This window comes from Odocoileus virginianus, chromosome 21, assembly GCF_023699985.2.
Source record: "Odocoileus virginianus isolate 20LAN1187 ecotype Illinois chromosome 21, Ovbor_1.2, whole genome shotgun sequence".
In the NCBI taxonomy this organism is placed as follows: domain Eukaryota; kingdom Metazoa; phylum Chordata; class Mammalia; order Artiodactyla; family Cervidae; genus Odocoileus; species Odocoileus virginianus.
This window is the reverse complement of record NC_069694.1, coordinates 55,980,255-55,998,591: the sequence shown is the minus strand read 5'-3', so window position 1 is coordinate 55,998,591 and position 18,337 is coordinate 55,980,255. Positions and strand designations below refer to the sequence as shown.

The 18,337-nt window shown below is 36.9% G+C and overlaps 1 protein-coding gene and 1 long non-coding RNA gene across 5 annotated transcripts in view; one reads left to right on the top strand and one right to left on the bottom strand.

Moving 5' to 3' along the window:
- LOC110137041 (uncharacterized) overlaps window positions 1-18,337 on the top strand; it is a 62,785-nt gene that overhangs the window by 21,668 nt on the left and 22,780 nt on the right. The gene's annotated exons all lie outside the window — the stretch shown is intronic.
- The window catches only part of MYOZ2 (myozenin 2), a 39,143-nt gene that overhangs the window by 3,395 nt on the left and 17,411 nt on the right, over window positions 1-18,337 (bottom strand). For all 3 annotated transcript variants that reach the window (XM_020893229.2, XM_020893230.2, XM_070452385.1), the window contains 2 exons: window positions 13,259-13,388; window positions 6,681-6,864 (listed from right to left, as the gene is read on the bottom strand). In XM_020893229.2, the coding sequence (XP_020748888.1) occupies window positions 6,681-6,864; window positions 13,259-13,388 (314 nt within the window). The remainder of the gene's footprint in view (window positions 1-6,680; window positions 6,865-13,258; window positions 13,389-18,337) is intronic.

The window sequence follows — 18,337 nt, the reverse complement described above, 5'->3', positions numbered from 1 at the left end:
GGAACCAGAGATCAAATTGCCAACACTTGCTGGATCATAGAAAAATTAAGAGAATTCCAGAAAAAAATTCTAATTCTGCTTCATTGACTACGCTAAAGCCTTTGACTGTATAGATCACAACAAACTGTGGAAAAATCTGAAAGAGATGGGAATACCAGACCACCTTACCTGGCTCCTGCACAACCTGTATGCAGATCAAGAAACAACAGTTAGAACTGGACATGGAACAACAGACTGGTTCCAAATTGGGAAACTAGTACATCAAGGCTGTATACTGTCATCTTGCTTATGTAACTTCTGTGCAGAGTACATCATGTGAAATGCCGGGCTGGTTGAAGCACACCCCAAATCAAGATTGCTGGGAGAAATATCAATAATCTCAGATATACAGATGACACTAGCCTTATGGCAGAAAGTGAAGAGGAATTAAAGAGCTTCTTGCTGAAAGTGAAAGAGGAGAGTTAAAATGCTGACTTAAAACTCAACATTCAAAAAACAAAGATCATGGCATTTGGTCCCATCACTTCATGGCAAATCGATGGAGAAACAATGGAAACAGTGACAGACTTTATTTTCTTGGGCTACAAAATCACTGCAGATGGTGACTGCAGCCACGAAATTAAAAGATGCTTGCTCCTTGGAAGAAAAACTATGACCAACCCAGACAGCATATTTAAAAGCAGAGACATTACATTGCCAACAAAGGTCCATCTAGTTAAAGCTTTGTTTTTTCCAGTAGTCATGTATGGACGTGAGAGTTGGACCATAAAGAAGGCTGAGCACTAAAGAATTGATGCTTTGAACTGTGGTGTTGGAGAAGACTCTTGAAAGTCCCTTGGACTGCAAGAAGATCAAATCAGTCAATCCTCAAGGAAATCAGTCCTGAATATTCGTTGGAAGGACTGATGCTGAAGCTCAAGCTCCAGTACTTTGGCCACCTGATGTGAAGAACCAACTCATTAGAAGAAGACCCTGATGCTGGGAAAGATTGAAGGTGGGAAAAGAAGGGGATGATAGAGGATGAGATGGTTGGATGGCATCACCGACTCAATGGACGTGAGTTTGAGCAAGCTTCAAGAGATGGTGAAAGACAGGGAATCCTGGTGTGCTGCAGTCTATGGGGTCACAAAGAGTTGGACAGGACTGAGCAACTGAACAGGACTGAACAATAAAAACAGGAGTGGTATAACCTGAGAAAATTTGAATTAAGATCACTCTGGCACCTGTTACTGTGTGAACAAGTATAGGTGGACAAGAATGAAAGAAAAGGACATATGATACCGATTCAGGTGAGAAGTGATGGCAGCTTGGATTTTAGGTGTTTTCCTTGAAGAAGTGGGTGGTTTCAGGACGTGTTCTACAGGTAGGGTCAACAGGATACGCTGACAAATTGGATGAAAATTGTGAGGGAAATGTAAAAATCAAGGATTATTCCTCGGTTTAGAGTTTCAGTAGCTCGCTGGTAGAAGGCAAGGAGGAACAGGTTTCGTGTATGTGTGTGTGTGTGTGTGTGTGTGTAAAAAAATGACTTTGACATCATAGTGGAAAGGTCAATCCTGCTAGTTTTACCCTATACACTTTCATGTAGTCTTTGTTCCAGTCAAACTGATGTACTGCTTGCTCTTCTCCTTGTTGGAGAAGGCAGTGGCACCCCACTCCAATACTCTTGCCTGGAGAATCCCATGGACGGCGGAGCCTGGTAGGCTGCAGTCCATGGGGTTGCTAAGAGTTGGACATGACTGAGCGAATTCACTTTCACTTTTCACTGTCATGCATTGGAGAAGGCAGCGGCAACACACTCCAGTATTCTTGCCTGGAGGATCCCAGGGACGGGGGAGGGTGGTGGGCTGCCGTCTGTGGGGTCACACAGAGTCAGACATGACTGAAGCAACTTAGCAGCAGCAGCAGCTTCTCCTTGTGCTCTCCAACGTCATTGCATTTACTCACTCATTTTTCTCTGCCTGGAGTGCTCTGTCATTACTAACATTTCTAAATCCCCTTTAAGTTTTAAGTATGTTCTTTAAGTAATTTATACTTAAGTATTTGATATTTAATTTTATTCTTGAAGCTTTCCCTGATCTCCCACAACCAGAAATAAACTCTTTCTCCCCTAAGTTTCCATGAGCTCTATTTTTACCTCACTGTAACCTCACTTTCCATCTTTCATTATATTCAGTAGTCTGTCTGCCTAATTTATGAGACTGTACTCCAAGAGGACTGGAATTCTCTCTGATAAATCTTTGTATCTTGCTCAATATATGTAATTGTTTAATGTATTTTGCCTAGACAATCCTCATAAACATTTGGATAATGGAATTGGCAGGACTATAAATTCTCCAATATTGTGGAGATCATTTTAAAGCCTAGAAGAGATCTGATTTTCTTTGAAGCTCAATCACCTGTGATCTTTCCTGAATATCTTAATTTCTGGATGATAATAGTAAGGGACTAAGGACTCAACCTAGCATATTAAAAAGCAGAGACATTACTTTGCCAACAAAGGTCCGTCTGGTCAAGGCTATGGTTTTTCCAGTGGTCATGTATGGATGTGAGAGTTGGACTGTGAAGAAAGCTGAGCGCCGAAAAATTGATGCTTTTGAACTGTGGTGTTGGAGAAGACTCTTGAGAGTCCCTTGGACTGCAAGGAGATCCAACCAGTCCGTCCTAAAGGAGATCAGTCCTGGGTGTTCATTGGAAAGATTGATGCTGAAGGTGAAACTCCAGTACTTTGACCACCTCATGTGAAGAGTTGACTCATTGGAAAAGACCCTGATGCTGAGAGGGATTGGGGGCAGGAGGAGAAGGGGATGACAGAGGATGAGACGGCTAGATGGCATCACTGACTCAGAGGGCATGAGTTTGAGTAAACTCCGGGAGTTGGTGATGGACAGGGAAGCCTGGCGTGCTGCGATTCATGGGGTCACAGAGAATCGGACACAACTGAGCGACTGAACTGAACTGAACTGAAGGAGTCTAGTAAAGTAAGGAGGAAATGAATGATGGACTTTGAAAAATGAGATGGCTTTGATGTGTGGTCTGAAGCATTATTGAGATAAGTAATAAATGAAAAAATTAAAGAAAATGTGGTAGTGAGATGCTTGAAATTTAGATTTTGAAGATGATGCAGATATTGGTGGGCTTCCCTAGTAGCTCAGTGGTAAAGAATCTGCCTGCAATGCAGGAGACCCGGGTTTGTTCCCTGGATTGGGAAGATCTTGCCTGGAGAATCCCATGGACAGAGGAGCCTGGTGGGCTGCAGTGCATGAGGTCACACAGAGTCAGACATGACTCGAAGTGACTAAGCGCAGCAGTAGCATAGATGTTGGTAATGGCACACTTGAAGGAAAGTCAGTAGTGACGAAGATGGGATTGAGAGAGAGGTCCTTTGAAGCAATACAGTCAAGGGCTTAAGAGAGCTGAGAGTTCAGTGAACCATTTAAGCCACCAAAAATTGATGACAGGGATAGTCCTGCGGAAAAAGATTGAGAGCCAGATTAAATCTTCAGTGTCCGCAGGGTAGATAAGTGACCTCAATGATGGCTGTAGCACATGTAACTATGTCATCTATTGGATTGGCCAAAAATTTCGCTCCTTTAGGGTTTCCATAAGATGTTACAAAAAAAACCTGAAAAGAATGCAGGTTTTGGCCAATGCAGTAGTAGTATAGAATCTCATGTCTTGCTGTGTGTGTTTAGTCACTCACTCGTATCTGACTCGTTGCAACCCCTTGGACTGCAGCATGCCAGGCTCCTCTGTCCATGGGGATTCTCCAGGCAAGAATACTGGAGTGGGTTGCCGTGCCCTCCTCCAGGGGATCTTCCCAACCTAGGGATCAAACCCAGGTCTTCCACATTCCAGGCAAATTCTTTACCATAAATGAAAGTGCCAGTCACTCAGTCATGTCTGCTTTTTTCTATCACAAGGACTGTAGCCTGCCAGGCTCCTCTGTCCATGGAATTCTTCAGGCAAGGATACTGGAGTGTGTAGCTATTCCATTCTTCAGGGGATCTTCCTGAGCTGGGGACTGAACCAGGATCTCCTGTATTGCAGGAAGATTCTTTGAGCCACCAGGGAAGCTCTCATGTCTTACTAGCCCACAATTTTCTTGTCTTCTAGGTTTTTTTGTTTTTGTTTTTCTGAAGAAGAACAGTATGTTTTACTTTCTGTTGCATCTTTTCTCAAGATGGCTGGCCTCTTACAATATTTCCTCAAATCGCTGTGGAAAATATGGATAACAACAGGTTACTGAGTAATGCAGTAACCTCAGTCTAATGCAGCATTTCAGCAATCATATCAGTATAGTCTTTCATGTCCAGAGCCTAAAACCATTACTCTAGCGGTGAGAGAGATTGGTTAGGAAAAGAACTTTAAGAATTTAAATTATCAGTCAGATGCTTTATAATCATTAAACTTCAGAAGGCATAGTAATAATGAAAGCTAGTATTTATCAGCAGAGTGCTGTGCACCTGCTCTGTTAGTATGGAAATCACCTTGTGATCTTTTTAAGCTACAGATGCTAATTCAGTCAATCTAGTATGTGTCCTGAGATTCTTCATTTCTAACCAGTTCCCAGGTGATGCCACCACAACTGGTCTCACCACACTTTGAGTACCAAGGCTTTACATGATTGTCTCATTAAATTCTCAAAACAAATATTTGAGTTGATTATTTTTCTATCCCCTTTTAATAGATGAAACTGAAACACAAATAGTTAAATGACTTACCCAATGTCACCCACCTAATAAAGTATAGAATCAGAATTTAAACCCAGGTATTCAGACTCACTGAAGCCTGCTCTTCTATACTACCATATGTTGTACCCCTTAGACATAATTCTTAAGGAGCATTGGGCCTTCTGAGATTGTTTCTAAGTAGAGCAGTACATTGAGAAATCATATCTGTTATATAAGTGAGTGATTTAATGTCCCACATTTTGTCCTTTGATTTAGTGGATTGAAGAGTCATTAAAAGTCAAATTTGACTCACTGCATAAGGAAAACTTCATATTCTTGGATGTTCAAGATGTCCAAGACAATGTTTTGTCATTTTGGAAGTTTACCATTATAAACCTATAGTTGGTTCATTTGTTGGTTCATTCATTTACTCATATAAAAAATTGAGTGTGTATATGCTAAGTTGCTTCAGTCATGTCCAACTCTTTGTGACACTGGTCTATAGCCCGCCAGGTTCCTCTGTCCATGGGATTCTCCAGGCATAAATACTGGAGTGGGTTGTCATTTCCTCCTCCAGGGGATCTTCCTGACCCAAGGATCAAACCCGCATATCCTGTGTCTCCTGCATTGACAGGCAGGTTCTTCACCACTAGTGCTACCTGGGAAGCCCGATTATATCTAGACACTCTGCTATATGCTATTAAGTCAAAGATGGAAAGATTGTAGTAGGTTTTAATTTCAATGAACTCACAAACAAGAAGAGTGAAATATAAGCAGGGTGTGGGGGAACACATCATGGATTAAGATAATTACTTTAAGGGAACATTTTCCTGAATACAGAGGAACTTAAGGTAAAACTTAGAGCCTGGGATCTGATCTAAACACTTGTAGGGCACAGTGCAAAATGAAAACTCAGGACTCTTTGTTTAAAGCTTGTTAGGAATTTCAAACATTAAAGCGAAACTTTAAATCAGCTATGGGCTTTTTAATTGTGGGGCCCCCTGCAGTTGCACAAGCCACACATCCAAGGGAGTATAACAGTATATTGTTATCCATTGAATACAAGAGGCTGGAGTTGAACATTGTCAGATTTAGGCTGAATTTGGTCAATTAATCTTATATTTATTAATTCCAAAAATCACTTATTCTTTTATTTATTTTTTCTGAATTAAATGAGAAAGAAATGTTCCTCTGCCACTGAAATCCAATATTTGAGTTTGGTATTTAGTGCATTCGCTTTTCCCTTTTCATTCAGTATGTTTTGTTTTTCCCTCCCAATTTGTGGGTCATTTTCTTCTGTAAATGAAAACATTCCCGTCCATTTCATCACCCATCTTCTACCTCCTACCACTTATCCAGTGAAAGATTGTTGTTTGAAAAGCAGAATTTTCTTTTCTTTGGCACCATTTGAGACTGCATCCTGTTTGTTTAACTTTTTATTGCCTTTGGACACAAAGTAAACTTTTTAACAGAAATGTTAAGCATTCAAAGTGAGAGACTATTTGTAAGATTTTTAAGATCTCTGAAAATAGTTGCAAGTTTTATTCAGTTAGAAAAGCAAAAAAAAAATTCCACTGAAAGATTTGGAATATTCTACTAAAAAATAACTGTGCATCTCTGTAATTCCCATAATATAATTTCTTTGAGCACAGATTTGACTTAAAATGATTTTTTATACTTAGTCATCTATGTAGTGACTAACAAGATTGTTTGGAGCAACATATAAACTAATATCAACCTTCACATTAGAAATCAATATTAAAATTGCTTTTTAAAATGTTGGAGATTATAACAGTGATAGTTTGTGAATCATAGCCTTCATTTTTATAATAAAAATGTACCATATTAGTAATACTGCAAAAATGAGTCTTTGCCTAGGCAGAGATATTATATATTGCTTTTAGGTTTTTTTTTTTTTTTTTCCTACCAGAGGATTCAGTTCTCCATACCGTGATATAACAGCCTTTGTATTGCATGCTGAAGTGCCACTGAGGGTAATTGAATTACCTGTTAAAGCTCCTGTAATCAGGCAATTCTGCCTTTCCTTCAGGCTTGAAAAATTTTGGGTATAAAGCCTCTAAAAGCTCCGGATCATTGCTAATGGCCTGTTCCCAGGGCGACTGGTAGTACTTAGGGACAGCTGTGGTGTTGAATCTTTCAGGAGGAATTTCCTTCAGTGGTCCAGAATATCCTTTGGAAAAATATTGCAAGAATAAGTAAACACAGAGTACCTGAGAGTTACTAAATTCCATCTAGCATTTTACCATGTTTAATTTTTCATGCAGGGGTAAATTTATGAAGAATGCTTTCTTTTTATGATCTCTCAGAAAAGAGTAGTCTGACAGTGTTAGACATTTTTAAATCCTTTTAAATTTATGGAATTTTCAAAAGAAAGCATTTAGCATTTCATTTTACCAAGTTAAACAATTAGTTTCTTCCTTGACTATCATAGTATATATTTGTTCAGTGAAACTATTAACTTACTTGTGCACCTTACATTAATTTATGCTAGGCCTTATATACCACAGTTACTACATTAATTTAGAAACTAGGTTCTTTATATCAATAAAGACAGAATTTCCCTCCTCTGGGAGCTGATTCTTTATAGGTAATGTTCAGGTGTTGACTATCTAAAATTGCTGCATGCTTACATGAGGCTAAGTTGCCTCAAGTTGTGTCCGACTCTTTGTACCTCAGCCCGCCAGACTCCTCTGTCAATGGAATTCTTTTGGCAAAAATACTAGAGTGGGTTGCCGTGGCTTCCTCCAGGGCATCTCGTGACCCAGGGATCAAACCCACGTCTCTTATGTCTCTGCATTGGCAGGCAGGGTTTTTTTTTACCACTAGTGCCACCTGGGAAGCCCAATTTTTTTTTTTTTTGTCCTTGCATGTGGGATTTTAGTCCCTGACCAGGAATCAAACCAGCACCTGCTGCTTTGGAAGTGCAGAGTCTTAACCACTAGACTGTCAGGGAAGTCTCAAGAATACTGGAGTGGGTAGCCATTCCCTTCTCCAGGGGAATCTTCCCAACCCAGGGATCGAACCCAGATCTCTCACATTGCACATGGAGTCTTTACTTTCTGAGCCATCAGGGAAGCCTGACATTGCTGAGTGGCCTGTAGAATGTTCAGGCTTCAAAATGGTGAAGTAGCTTCTCTGCACTGTCTTCGTCAGGCCCTTCTTATTCCCTGATGTGTCTGTCCTTTGTTTACTTCGTTCCTGAGGATTTCTAGCCTGACTTTTCTGCTTCCAGTCTCACCTCCTCAATTTATTCTTCTAAAAGTATCATTTAAAAATCACACAATTCCTGGCATAAATGTGAAACCGTTTTCACATACATTAAGTGACATTCTTCAGGTCTTCAAAAGCAGAACTGTTTACTTTCCAGCTATGCTACCTTACTGCCTAGTTATATCTTTTAAATAATTCTCTCTTCTACCATATCAAAACCTCTACTATGCAGTCACTCCTACTTTTAGGTTTCTGTGATGCTCTTTTCCTTCTTTAAAATGTTTTCTATTTTATTGTGTTAAACCATGCCTGTCCTTTCTATACACTAAAAATTAGTTTCTCTTTTCCAAAAACTCTTGATAATTCCACCAATAGGCAGCTATTTGTAGTAATTTAATTTTCTTCTGACTGTCTCCAGTATCAAATGGCAGTCTCTTCAGTAGGCTGCTTTACTCTGCTTAGGAAGTTTAACTTATATATTTGGCTTTAATTGTGACCTACAACGAGATCCAACCAATCCATACTAAGGGAGATCAGTCCTGGGTGTTCATTGGAAGGACTGATGCTGAAGCTGAAACTCCAATACTTTGGCCACCTCATGCAAAGAGCTGACTCACTGGAAAAGACCCTGATGCTGGGACGGATTGGGGGCAGGAGGAGAAGGGGACAACAGAGGATGAGATGGTTGGATGGCATCACTGACTTAATGGACATGGGTTTGAGTAAACTCCGGGAGTTGGTGATGGACAGGGAGGCCTGGCGTGCTGCAATTCATGGGATCGCAAAGAGTCAGACACAACTGAGCGACTGAACTGAACATACTGATGATTCCAAGGTTTGTTTTTTATCTTGATTCCCTTCTATTCAGCCACCTATTAGATTCATCCAAAATACTATTCCCCTGACACCCTTTATAATCTGTTTAGACCTACATGCAGCCGTTTTCTGATACATTGTGCTTCTTTCTGTATGTTGATCATCTTAGAAAATGTTATCACTATTTTTAGATGTCTAAGACAGAAGCACTGTCCTAAACAATCTTTCATTCTCACAACAAATCACTAAGTATTACCAGCTATACTTAAGGATTTCTTAAATAGGCTTCTCAACTTTGCAGTTTCTGAATCACCACGGGCACCTACTTAAAATGTTGATAATGAATTCTTCCCTCCAGAGACAAGACATCTCAGATACGGCTTACACATTTAATACAGGTGATTTACAAACAGAACACTGGGAAGTAACTGTTCTAGCAAATTCTCTTTTTCCTTCTCATTTCCATACCTGGTTCAGGCCCTGTGCATTTCTTGCCTGGGCTTTCACAGTAACCTTTGCTAAATTCAAATAATCTATAGTTTGTACTCTGAATTTGTTGTACTTTTCAACTCATCAACCAAGAAGGAAGGACCCATTACTCTTGCTTCATTATAAGCCATCTGATAACCTTGAAACTCTCCCTTTTCTTAGTCTATATTACAGGCATGCCCTAATATTTAATAATTGAATATTTAAACTTTAAGTAGCTATATGAATTTATACTTCCAAAATTTCTCTCTCTCTCTATATATATATATATATATATTTGTATATATGTATGTGTTTGTGTATAAATACACATAGATTGTTCCTGATAGTAAATAAAATATACATATGATATTGAAGTTTGTATGGCAGAGAGAAAATGAGACTACAAATAAAGCATGGACATTTGTCCTGTGTCCCTGTCTATGAATTCCTTGAGGGTAGAACTTTTTTATTCTTTTTGAAATTTCATAGTTTATAATCAGTTTAGTTGCTTAGTCATGTCTGACTCTTTGTGACCCCACGGACTGCAGCACGCCAGGCTTCCCTGTCCATCACCAGCTCTTGGAGCTCATCATGTCCATCAAGTTGGTGATGCCATCCAACCATCTCATCCTCTGTCGTCCCCTTCTCCTCCTGCCTTCAATCTTTCCCAGCATCAGGGTCTTTTGCAGTGAGTCAGTCCTTTGCATCAGGTGGCCAAGGTATTGGAGATCCAGCTTCAGCATCAGTCCTTCCAATGAATATTCAGGACTGATTTCCTTGAGGATGGACTGGCTGGATCTCCTTGCAGTCCAAGGGACTCTCAAGAGTCTTCAACAAAACAGTTCAAAAGCATCAATTCTTCAGCGCCCAGCCTTCTTTATGGTCCAACTCTCACATCCATACATGACTACTGGAAAAACCATAGCCTTGACTAGATGGACCTTTGTCAGCAAAGTAATGTCTCTGTTTTTTAATATGCTGTCTAGGTTGGTCATAACTTTTCTTCCAAGGAGTAAGCATCTTTTAATTCCATGGCTGCAGTCATTTTCACCATCTGCAATGATTTTGGAGCCCAAGAAAATAAACTCAGCCAACTGTTTCCACTGTTTCCCCTTTTATTTGCCATGAAGTGATGGGACCGGATGCCATGATCTTAGTTTTTTAATGTTGAGTTTTAAGCCAGCTTTTTCACTCTTCTCTTTCACCTTCACCAGGAGGCTGTTTAGTTCCTCTTTGCTTTCTGCCATAAGGGTGATGTTATCTGCATATCAGAGGTTATTGATATTTATCCCGGCAATCTTAATTCCGGCTTGTGCTGGATGAAGCACAAGCTTCTTGTTCCATGTCCATTTCTAACTGTTGCTTCTTGACCATCATACAGATTTCTCAGGAGGCAGGTAAGGGGATCTGGTATTACCATCTCTTTGAGAATCTTACACAGTTTATTGTGATCCACACAGTCAAAGGCTTTAGAGTAGTCAATGGAGCAGAAGTAGATGTTTTTCTAGAATTCTCTTGTTTTTTCTATGATCCAGCAAATGTTGGCAATTTGATCTCTGGTTCCTCTGCCTTTTCTAAATCCAACTTGACCATCTGGAAGTTCTTGGTTCATGTACTTTTGAAGCTGAGCTTGAAGAATTTTGAGCATTACTTGGCTAGCATGTAAAATGTGCAATTGTGTGGGAGTTTGAACATTCTTTGGCATTACCTTTTTTTGGGAATGGAACGAAAACTGACCTTTTCCAACCCTGTAGCCACTGCTGAGTTTTCCAAATTTGCTGGCATATTGAGTGCAGCACCTAACTGCTTCATCTTTTAGAATTTGAAATAGGTCAATAGGTCAATTCCATCACCTCTAGTAGCTTTGATCATAGTGATGCTTCCTAATGCCCACTTGACTTCACACTCCAGGATGCCTGGCTCTAGGTAAGTGATCACACCATTGATTCATAGTAATCAATGGTTATTGATTCGTAATAAAGATTTTAACTTAGTAATGGAAGTACCAGATTGAATCAACATAAACTTTTCTATATGTCTTCCCTTTCCTATTAAAAAACCTTACCATTCCACACATTAGATAGCAGAAGGTTGCAGTATAGTGGTTGGAGCTTAAAGGAAATATATATACTCTATTATGTATTAAGTATATAAAGATGGGTAAGGAAAGGATGAATTTCAACTCAGTATTTTATTGTATATTAGGGACTATACTCACATTCTCACATTTAATTTTCACAACAACCATGTGCAGTGAGATTTATTTTCTTTATTTTACAGATTGAAGAAACAGACTCAGAGATTTATTTTCATTCTCAGCACAGTAGTAAAGTGGGCATGGATGAAAGATCCAGCAGCTTTATTGCTGCTGTCCGCAGTGGTGATGGGACTTACTTTTGCCTTACCTGATCACAAATTATGGGGAGACAGGATAAAGATTTATTATTTCTTTAAATAAAAATAATTTTATTTTGCTCATTTAAGAGCAATGAAAAAATGATGGAATGTTGACTGTGTTTGGTACCCAGGACACTACCATGAAGGTCCCTGTTCTGCATGGCATCCATCAGCTTTTACCCTTCGTCCTTTTTCACTTTTGCTTCTGAGCTTGGCTGTACAAACTTTCACTTTCATTTGATAATGTAAATTCGCTTAATTTTACCATTTGAGAGACTACTAGCAACTAAATACTAAAGAAGGGAGAACACTGAGGGAACTCCTGTTTTTATTATGGAGTGTTGAAAAAAAGGATAAAGTTCTGCCACTACAGTGTGTTTTTATTAAAAGAGGGCTTGATGAATTTAAATTCATTTAAGGATGGTTCATTTACTGGACTATTTTCTTAAAATCCCAGCATACAGTCTTTAGTAACAGCTGTAGTATGTTGAACCATTAATTTGGAGTTTTTTTTCCTATTTTCAGTTGTCCATGTATACAGTCATATTAAAAGTCATATTAACCAAAAAAAAACCGAGGAGATCACAGGTTGAACCCAGACCCGTCAGATTCTTTTTGTTTTTGCCACATGAGCTTAATGTTATATGTGCAGAACCTGTTGCCTGCTCTTCTGTCATAAAAAAAAAAAAAGCTATTTGAAAGCTATTTGAGAATTTTATTACAATTTTATTATAATTTTCTTGACGAAAAACTTAAAGGTATTTGCTTTAAATTATTTTGGAAAGATATTGTCTAAGTAGAGCAGATAATTTTTCTGATTTAATATTTCAAAATCTAACAATACTTCAAGTAGCATGTACTGGTTTGAATAAACATTTACTTATTTTTTGGGCTTCCCTCATAGCTCAGTTGGTAAAGAATCTACCTGCAATGCAGGAGACCCCAGTTTGATCCCTAAATTGGGAAGATCCCCTGGAGAAGGAAAAGGCTACCCACTCCGGGATTCTGGCCTGGAGAATTCCATGGATTGTATGTATATTCCATGGGGTCGCAAAGAGTCAGGCATGACTGAGCAACATCACTTTCACTTTCCTTATTTTTAAAGATAATAAACAAATATACAATATTAGAGGATTGCATTTAAAGCCTTATAAGAGAGCAGAAAATAACAAAAGCAGTCTCCACAAGGTCACTCACTTGATACATCTGTGAATTTGGTATCAGAGCTGGATTTAATTCTTAATCAGTCAGTGTTGGCTTCTAGCTATTCACAACCTCAAGTTCTTAATTTGTAAAATGAGGATTATAATAACTGTCATAATTATTATTAAATTAAAGAAGATAAATACATATAATAGTATTTCATAAATTACACAGTTCTATACAAATAGGATTTCAATATAATTACAAACAAACTTAATTTTTAGTATAATAAACAATTGCCAACAAAAGCTATGGGCCATCTGAAAGAACATAAGACTCCTGTAAATGTGTTACTAAACTCCTCTAGGTCTAATCTTTACATTTGTCCTGAACTTATCTACAAAATAGGTACATAATGTGAAAAGCTGTATCATTCAGACACCATTTACTAAAGAATCCAAGTGACTTGAGTCATATATTTATGTGCACAGCAGTTTTATTATTCTGTTTGTAAGGGGATTAGTTACCTGGTGCAATGTTTTCTGGATTTGGGGGACTTCGTGGATCCGGAGTGTTAGGAGGAGTGAATGGTGCTTGCTGTGAACCACTTTCCAAGTTGCTTCCATCCAGTTTCTCATTCTGCATGGCAATATTGTGCTATATTTGACCAAAAGTAAAGTCAACTGAAAACTCAAAAATATACACTAATAGGACATATCATATATGCAAAACTCCATCTGTATACTTGGAATTTAAATATAATGCCAATTCATTGTTACATATTGTCTCAATAATTTATATGGTACCCAGTTAAGCAATTGAATGAGAAATTTTACTGATATCAATCTAAATTCTGTTTTATGGTGATGATCTACTTAATAATAATTAATTAAGCCTTACTATGTGCCAGGCACTGTGTCCAGGGCTTCATATCAATTATCTAATTTACTATTCACAATATATCCATAAGATAAATCTATTTAATTTGTAAATCTTTACTTATTTAATATCATATAGCATACTCGCCAAACACACAACTTAGTCATTGTTACATTATTAGTTTGCTTATACTTGGGATTTAATTATATTCTTTAATATGACTTGTTTTAAAGATTAATCTGAAATTTGGACATTAGTCATGTATAACAAAAAAATATTTTCACTTTAAGCTGCATAAACTTATAGAAGGAAGAATTTGGGGTTTCTAGAAAATAGAATATTTAAAAGAGCATTTGTCTAAAGTTTTAGGTGAATTTGCTTTACTGTTATAATTTAGGATTTATTTTATGGCAATATAGCCCTTTAAAAACAGTCAGTTGATTTTTAACAGAGAAGAACAGACATTGTAATAGGTTATATCCTCAGAAGTATAGCTAGGATTTACCTCTATAATAAAATATTGTTTTAATTATACATGAGAGATACATATTTTTTAAAAGAAGTCAATCTATTTAATTGCATAAGGTCAAATCATCTTTTAACTTTGTAAAGAAAAATTTACTGAAGGCCATAGCAAATAAACACCAATTTTGAGTTTTTTCTGTGTGACATAAGCCAAACATATTTTAAAATATTTTTTTATTTCTGTATTTATTTATAAGATGAAAAGGTAAAGTCCACTTTTGCAATTTAATAATTATCTAGCTTTATAGAAGTGTGATTATTTCATACTAAAATCCAAATGCTTACAATAACTAAAGATCATAAATTAAGGCCTCACCTGAAAAAATTATGAAGAAAATAGTTTATCCCATTTTCAGCCTTCACCCACCCACAGACACTCTCCAGGTGCCTTTTACATTCACCTTATTCTAGGCAGCATCCTGGCAAAGTTTCTGTGGACATGAGCAGGGCGATGTTAGTAGTTGCAAGCTGACTTGTGGAGACAGGAAGGAAGGCATGAGAGGCAGCTAGGTGAGTATGGGTCTTGATTACTGGCCATATGACTTTGCATTGTATTCAATAGGCAAAAAGAAACAATTTCTAAAGGTAGATAGTGCTATACTCAAATACATCAGTTTTTGGTGTTTTGAATTTAGCCATTATCTTAAGTGTTCAATTTAATTGACTTGATTAATAACTTTTTTCACTTCTGAACCTTCACCACTTCTTAGAAAAGAAAATTCTTGCTAACTTTAATTATAAATAAAAGCCAGTTGAGATAAATATAGAAACCTAGTTTACTTGTATCATGCATTAAAATTACTTTTTCTAAGTTACTGTTCATGAAATGAGTTTCACCTAAACTTATAAATCATTCTTCCTACATTAATTTAAAAATTCTAATACTAATCTCCTTTATAGACAGGAAAATAAACTCTTTCTAGCTAGTCATTAATTATCAGGAGACACCCAGTACCTCTGTTTGTCATTGTTAAGTATACAAGCAAAGTCTTATAATAGTTGGGTAGTGACTTATTTTAGTTATTATAGCCTTAAATGATTTTTATAATGTTATTTTTTGAATAAAATATATATGTTTTTTGAACCTCAGTGTATTTAGTTACGTCTTATTTCAGAATTACTTTTTACGGTATAATTCCCCTTTTTCCAATATTATATAAGATTTCTAAGGATTTTTTTAAGTCTTTATTGAATTTGTTACAATATTGCTTCTGTTGTTTATGTTCTGGTTTTTTGACCATGAAGCATGTGGGGTCTTAGCTCCCCGACCAGATATGGAACCCATGCCCCTTGCATTGGAAGGTGAAGTCTTAACCACTGGGCCACCAGGGAGTGCCTCTAAGGAATTTTAAAAGTGCTTAGTTACTGCAAACATGTAATTTTAACTATAAACTGTGGGTTGTTTTTTTTTTTTTCCTTAGTTCCTTGACCAGGGATTGAACCCAAGTCTCCTGCATTAGAAGGCAGATTCTTTTCTTTTTTTTTTTTGACTGCTCTTCATTGCTTCTGCATGGGCTTCCTCTAGTGGTGGCAAGTGGTGGGGCAGAGCTGGGGGGGGGTGGGGGGGGGGGGACAGCTGCTGTTTGCTGCTGTGTGTGGGCTTCTCATGTTGGTGGCTTCTCTTGTGGCAGAGCACAGGCTCTGGGCTTGGGGCCTCAGCAGTTCAGCACACAGGCTTAGTAGTTGCTGCTCGCAGGCTTAGCTGCTCCACAGGATGTGGAGTCTCCCCAGACCAGGGATTGAACCCATGTCTCCTGCCTTGGCAGGCAGATTCTTATCCACTGTGCCACCAGGGAAGTCCATGGATTGTTTTGGATAATATCCTTTTGTAGTAACTTATAGAAAGGAATTTTAATTATGATGAATCATTCTTTTATTTTCTCTTGTATGCTTATTTTCTTCATCCCTTTTTGTATGTGTATGTGTAAGAAGTTGATCAGTTCATGAACTAGGACTTTAAAATTGGCATGTGTAGCAAGCAGTGTATCTTCATTTTATTTTAAAAATGCATACTCTCTGTTGTTATTTGTATCATAAGGTTTGTGTGGCTTGAATTTACTAGTTTCTCAGCAAGAAAATACGCTGAAAGCTGTGCTTATTTTTTGTAATTATACTTAATATTTTAATAGATGGCATTGATTACCAAAGAGTTGGTTTATATTTTCATTTAATGATACCCTGAAATTATAAGAAATGCATAAATGTAAGTTAAATCATTATTTTGACTACATAAAGCTCAAGGGAAGCAGTAAAAGATTATTTCAGAAAATGTAGTCAACAACATTAATGTGATATAAATCATATAAAGATGATTCAAGAACTAGATTTTAAGTAAATCATTGCTTTCTATTTTTCAGTGTTATTTTGTCCCTCCATCACTAGACAAGGGCTATATTAATTTATCTTTGAAATCCAAGCATAGTTTCTAGAACACAGTAGGCAATCAATAAATTTCTGCTGAAAGTATAAATAAATGAATGGAAATAGACCCAAACCTAATATCATCTTCTAAATTTCTGTCATATTATCAATGCTTGCTTAAAGTTGCAGTCTAAAGCATTGATAAAAGCAAATGTGTCATCATATAATGTAGCTCAGTGATTTATTATGCAGGTCATTTATAAACTTAAGATCAGTGAACACAGATCTTTAAAGCCAGAGGCACCTTACAAAACCATTTGTGTCAACCCCGTATTTTATAAATGAGAAAACAGGACCAGAAAGGCAAAGAAAGTTTTAAATTGACTCCTGATTACACAGTTCGTGGGATTGCCAGGACTGAATGCTAGTCTTCCAGTTCCCAGACCAGGGTTTCTTTTAATTATACCATGACAAGTGTCAGTGTGAAGAACTCTGGAATTCAGAGAGCTGAATTTCAATCTCTTTTATTATGGTGTTACTTAAGCCAAATCAATATGTGTTCTTCCTTAAATACTACTTTCCTAATTTCTAAAGAAGAGAGCAAATTTCATCAGACTCAGAGTATATTATGTAACTCAGTGGCATGTGACTTCATTCCATATATTATTATTTTATGCTACTTATTAGCATTTAATTGTTTCTGTATATTTGGTGTATGTTCAAATATTTCAGTACAGCTGTTTGGGACTATTTAGTTCTCAATCTTATAGGAATGCTGGAAAAGTATTAAGGCATATTCTTATATATTTTACCTATGACCAGAATGTTTGACCACAGGTATATAAGATTATTGTCAATAATTTGAAATACTAGTGATGAGAGAATATGTTGTATTCTAATGGACATTTTAAATCTTATACCTTCCTTCAGAATTGTAATTAAAGCATTATACTTAGAGATATAAATACTAGTTATGAAAACTGGATTTATTTAGATGTCTAGACTTGTAGATGACTTTTCAAAGAATTTCCATTGACACTATATTTCATATTCTTCTTCACAGCTACCTCTGTATTGTCATTATCCATCAGATGAGCTAGAGGTTATTTTAGGTTCATACTATATTAGCTGCAGACATATTCTGATAAGAGGATACTGAGCGTAATTATAGGATACCATAGGATACCATGACATTTATCCATGACTTGAAGTGAAAATCATCCTTCATTAAGTGTAAATACTATGGTTGAGTAAAATTTGATGTCTAACTGAATTCATAATTATAGCTAGATTCAATTCATGGATGTTGAAGGATGCACATTAATGTGAAAAACAAACTATTTAAGATGTTCTCTAACCATTTATTGTTAAGCATAATCATAACAAGGGAAATAGAAATTTCAAGAATGAGTACAACTTTAGTATTTGTGAGTGCAAATGTTAGTTCTGTAGTGTGTTTTATAATAAAAGATCAGTGAAACTGGTCTGTTTGCTATAAAGAATTTAGCTGTCCATTCAAAACAGCTTACTAGTGATGGCAGTGGGAAAGGTTTCAGGTTTAAATTCATGAGTAAACTTGTGAACTTTTCATAGCTATAGAAAGAAACCCTTAGTTTAAAAAGAAAAAAAAAAACCTTATATTGTTGTAGTCTCCACCATCTCCTATAGTGCACTATTCCTTTTTGTTTCTTTTTGATTCTACTAGTATTTTATTTTTAAAATATTTTCCCAAAGCTAATCATTTTTCAATTATGAACTTCTTCCTCTAAAATCTCTCTGAATGACAATTTAAAAGAATGTGGTATTCATGCAACATGTAAAATGTAATTTAATAAGTTTGT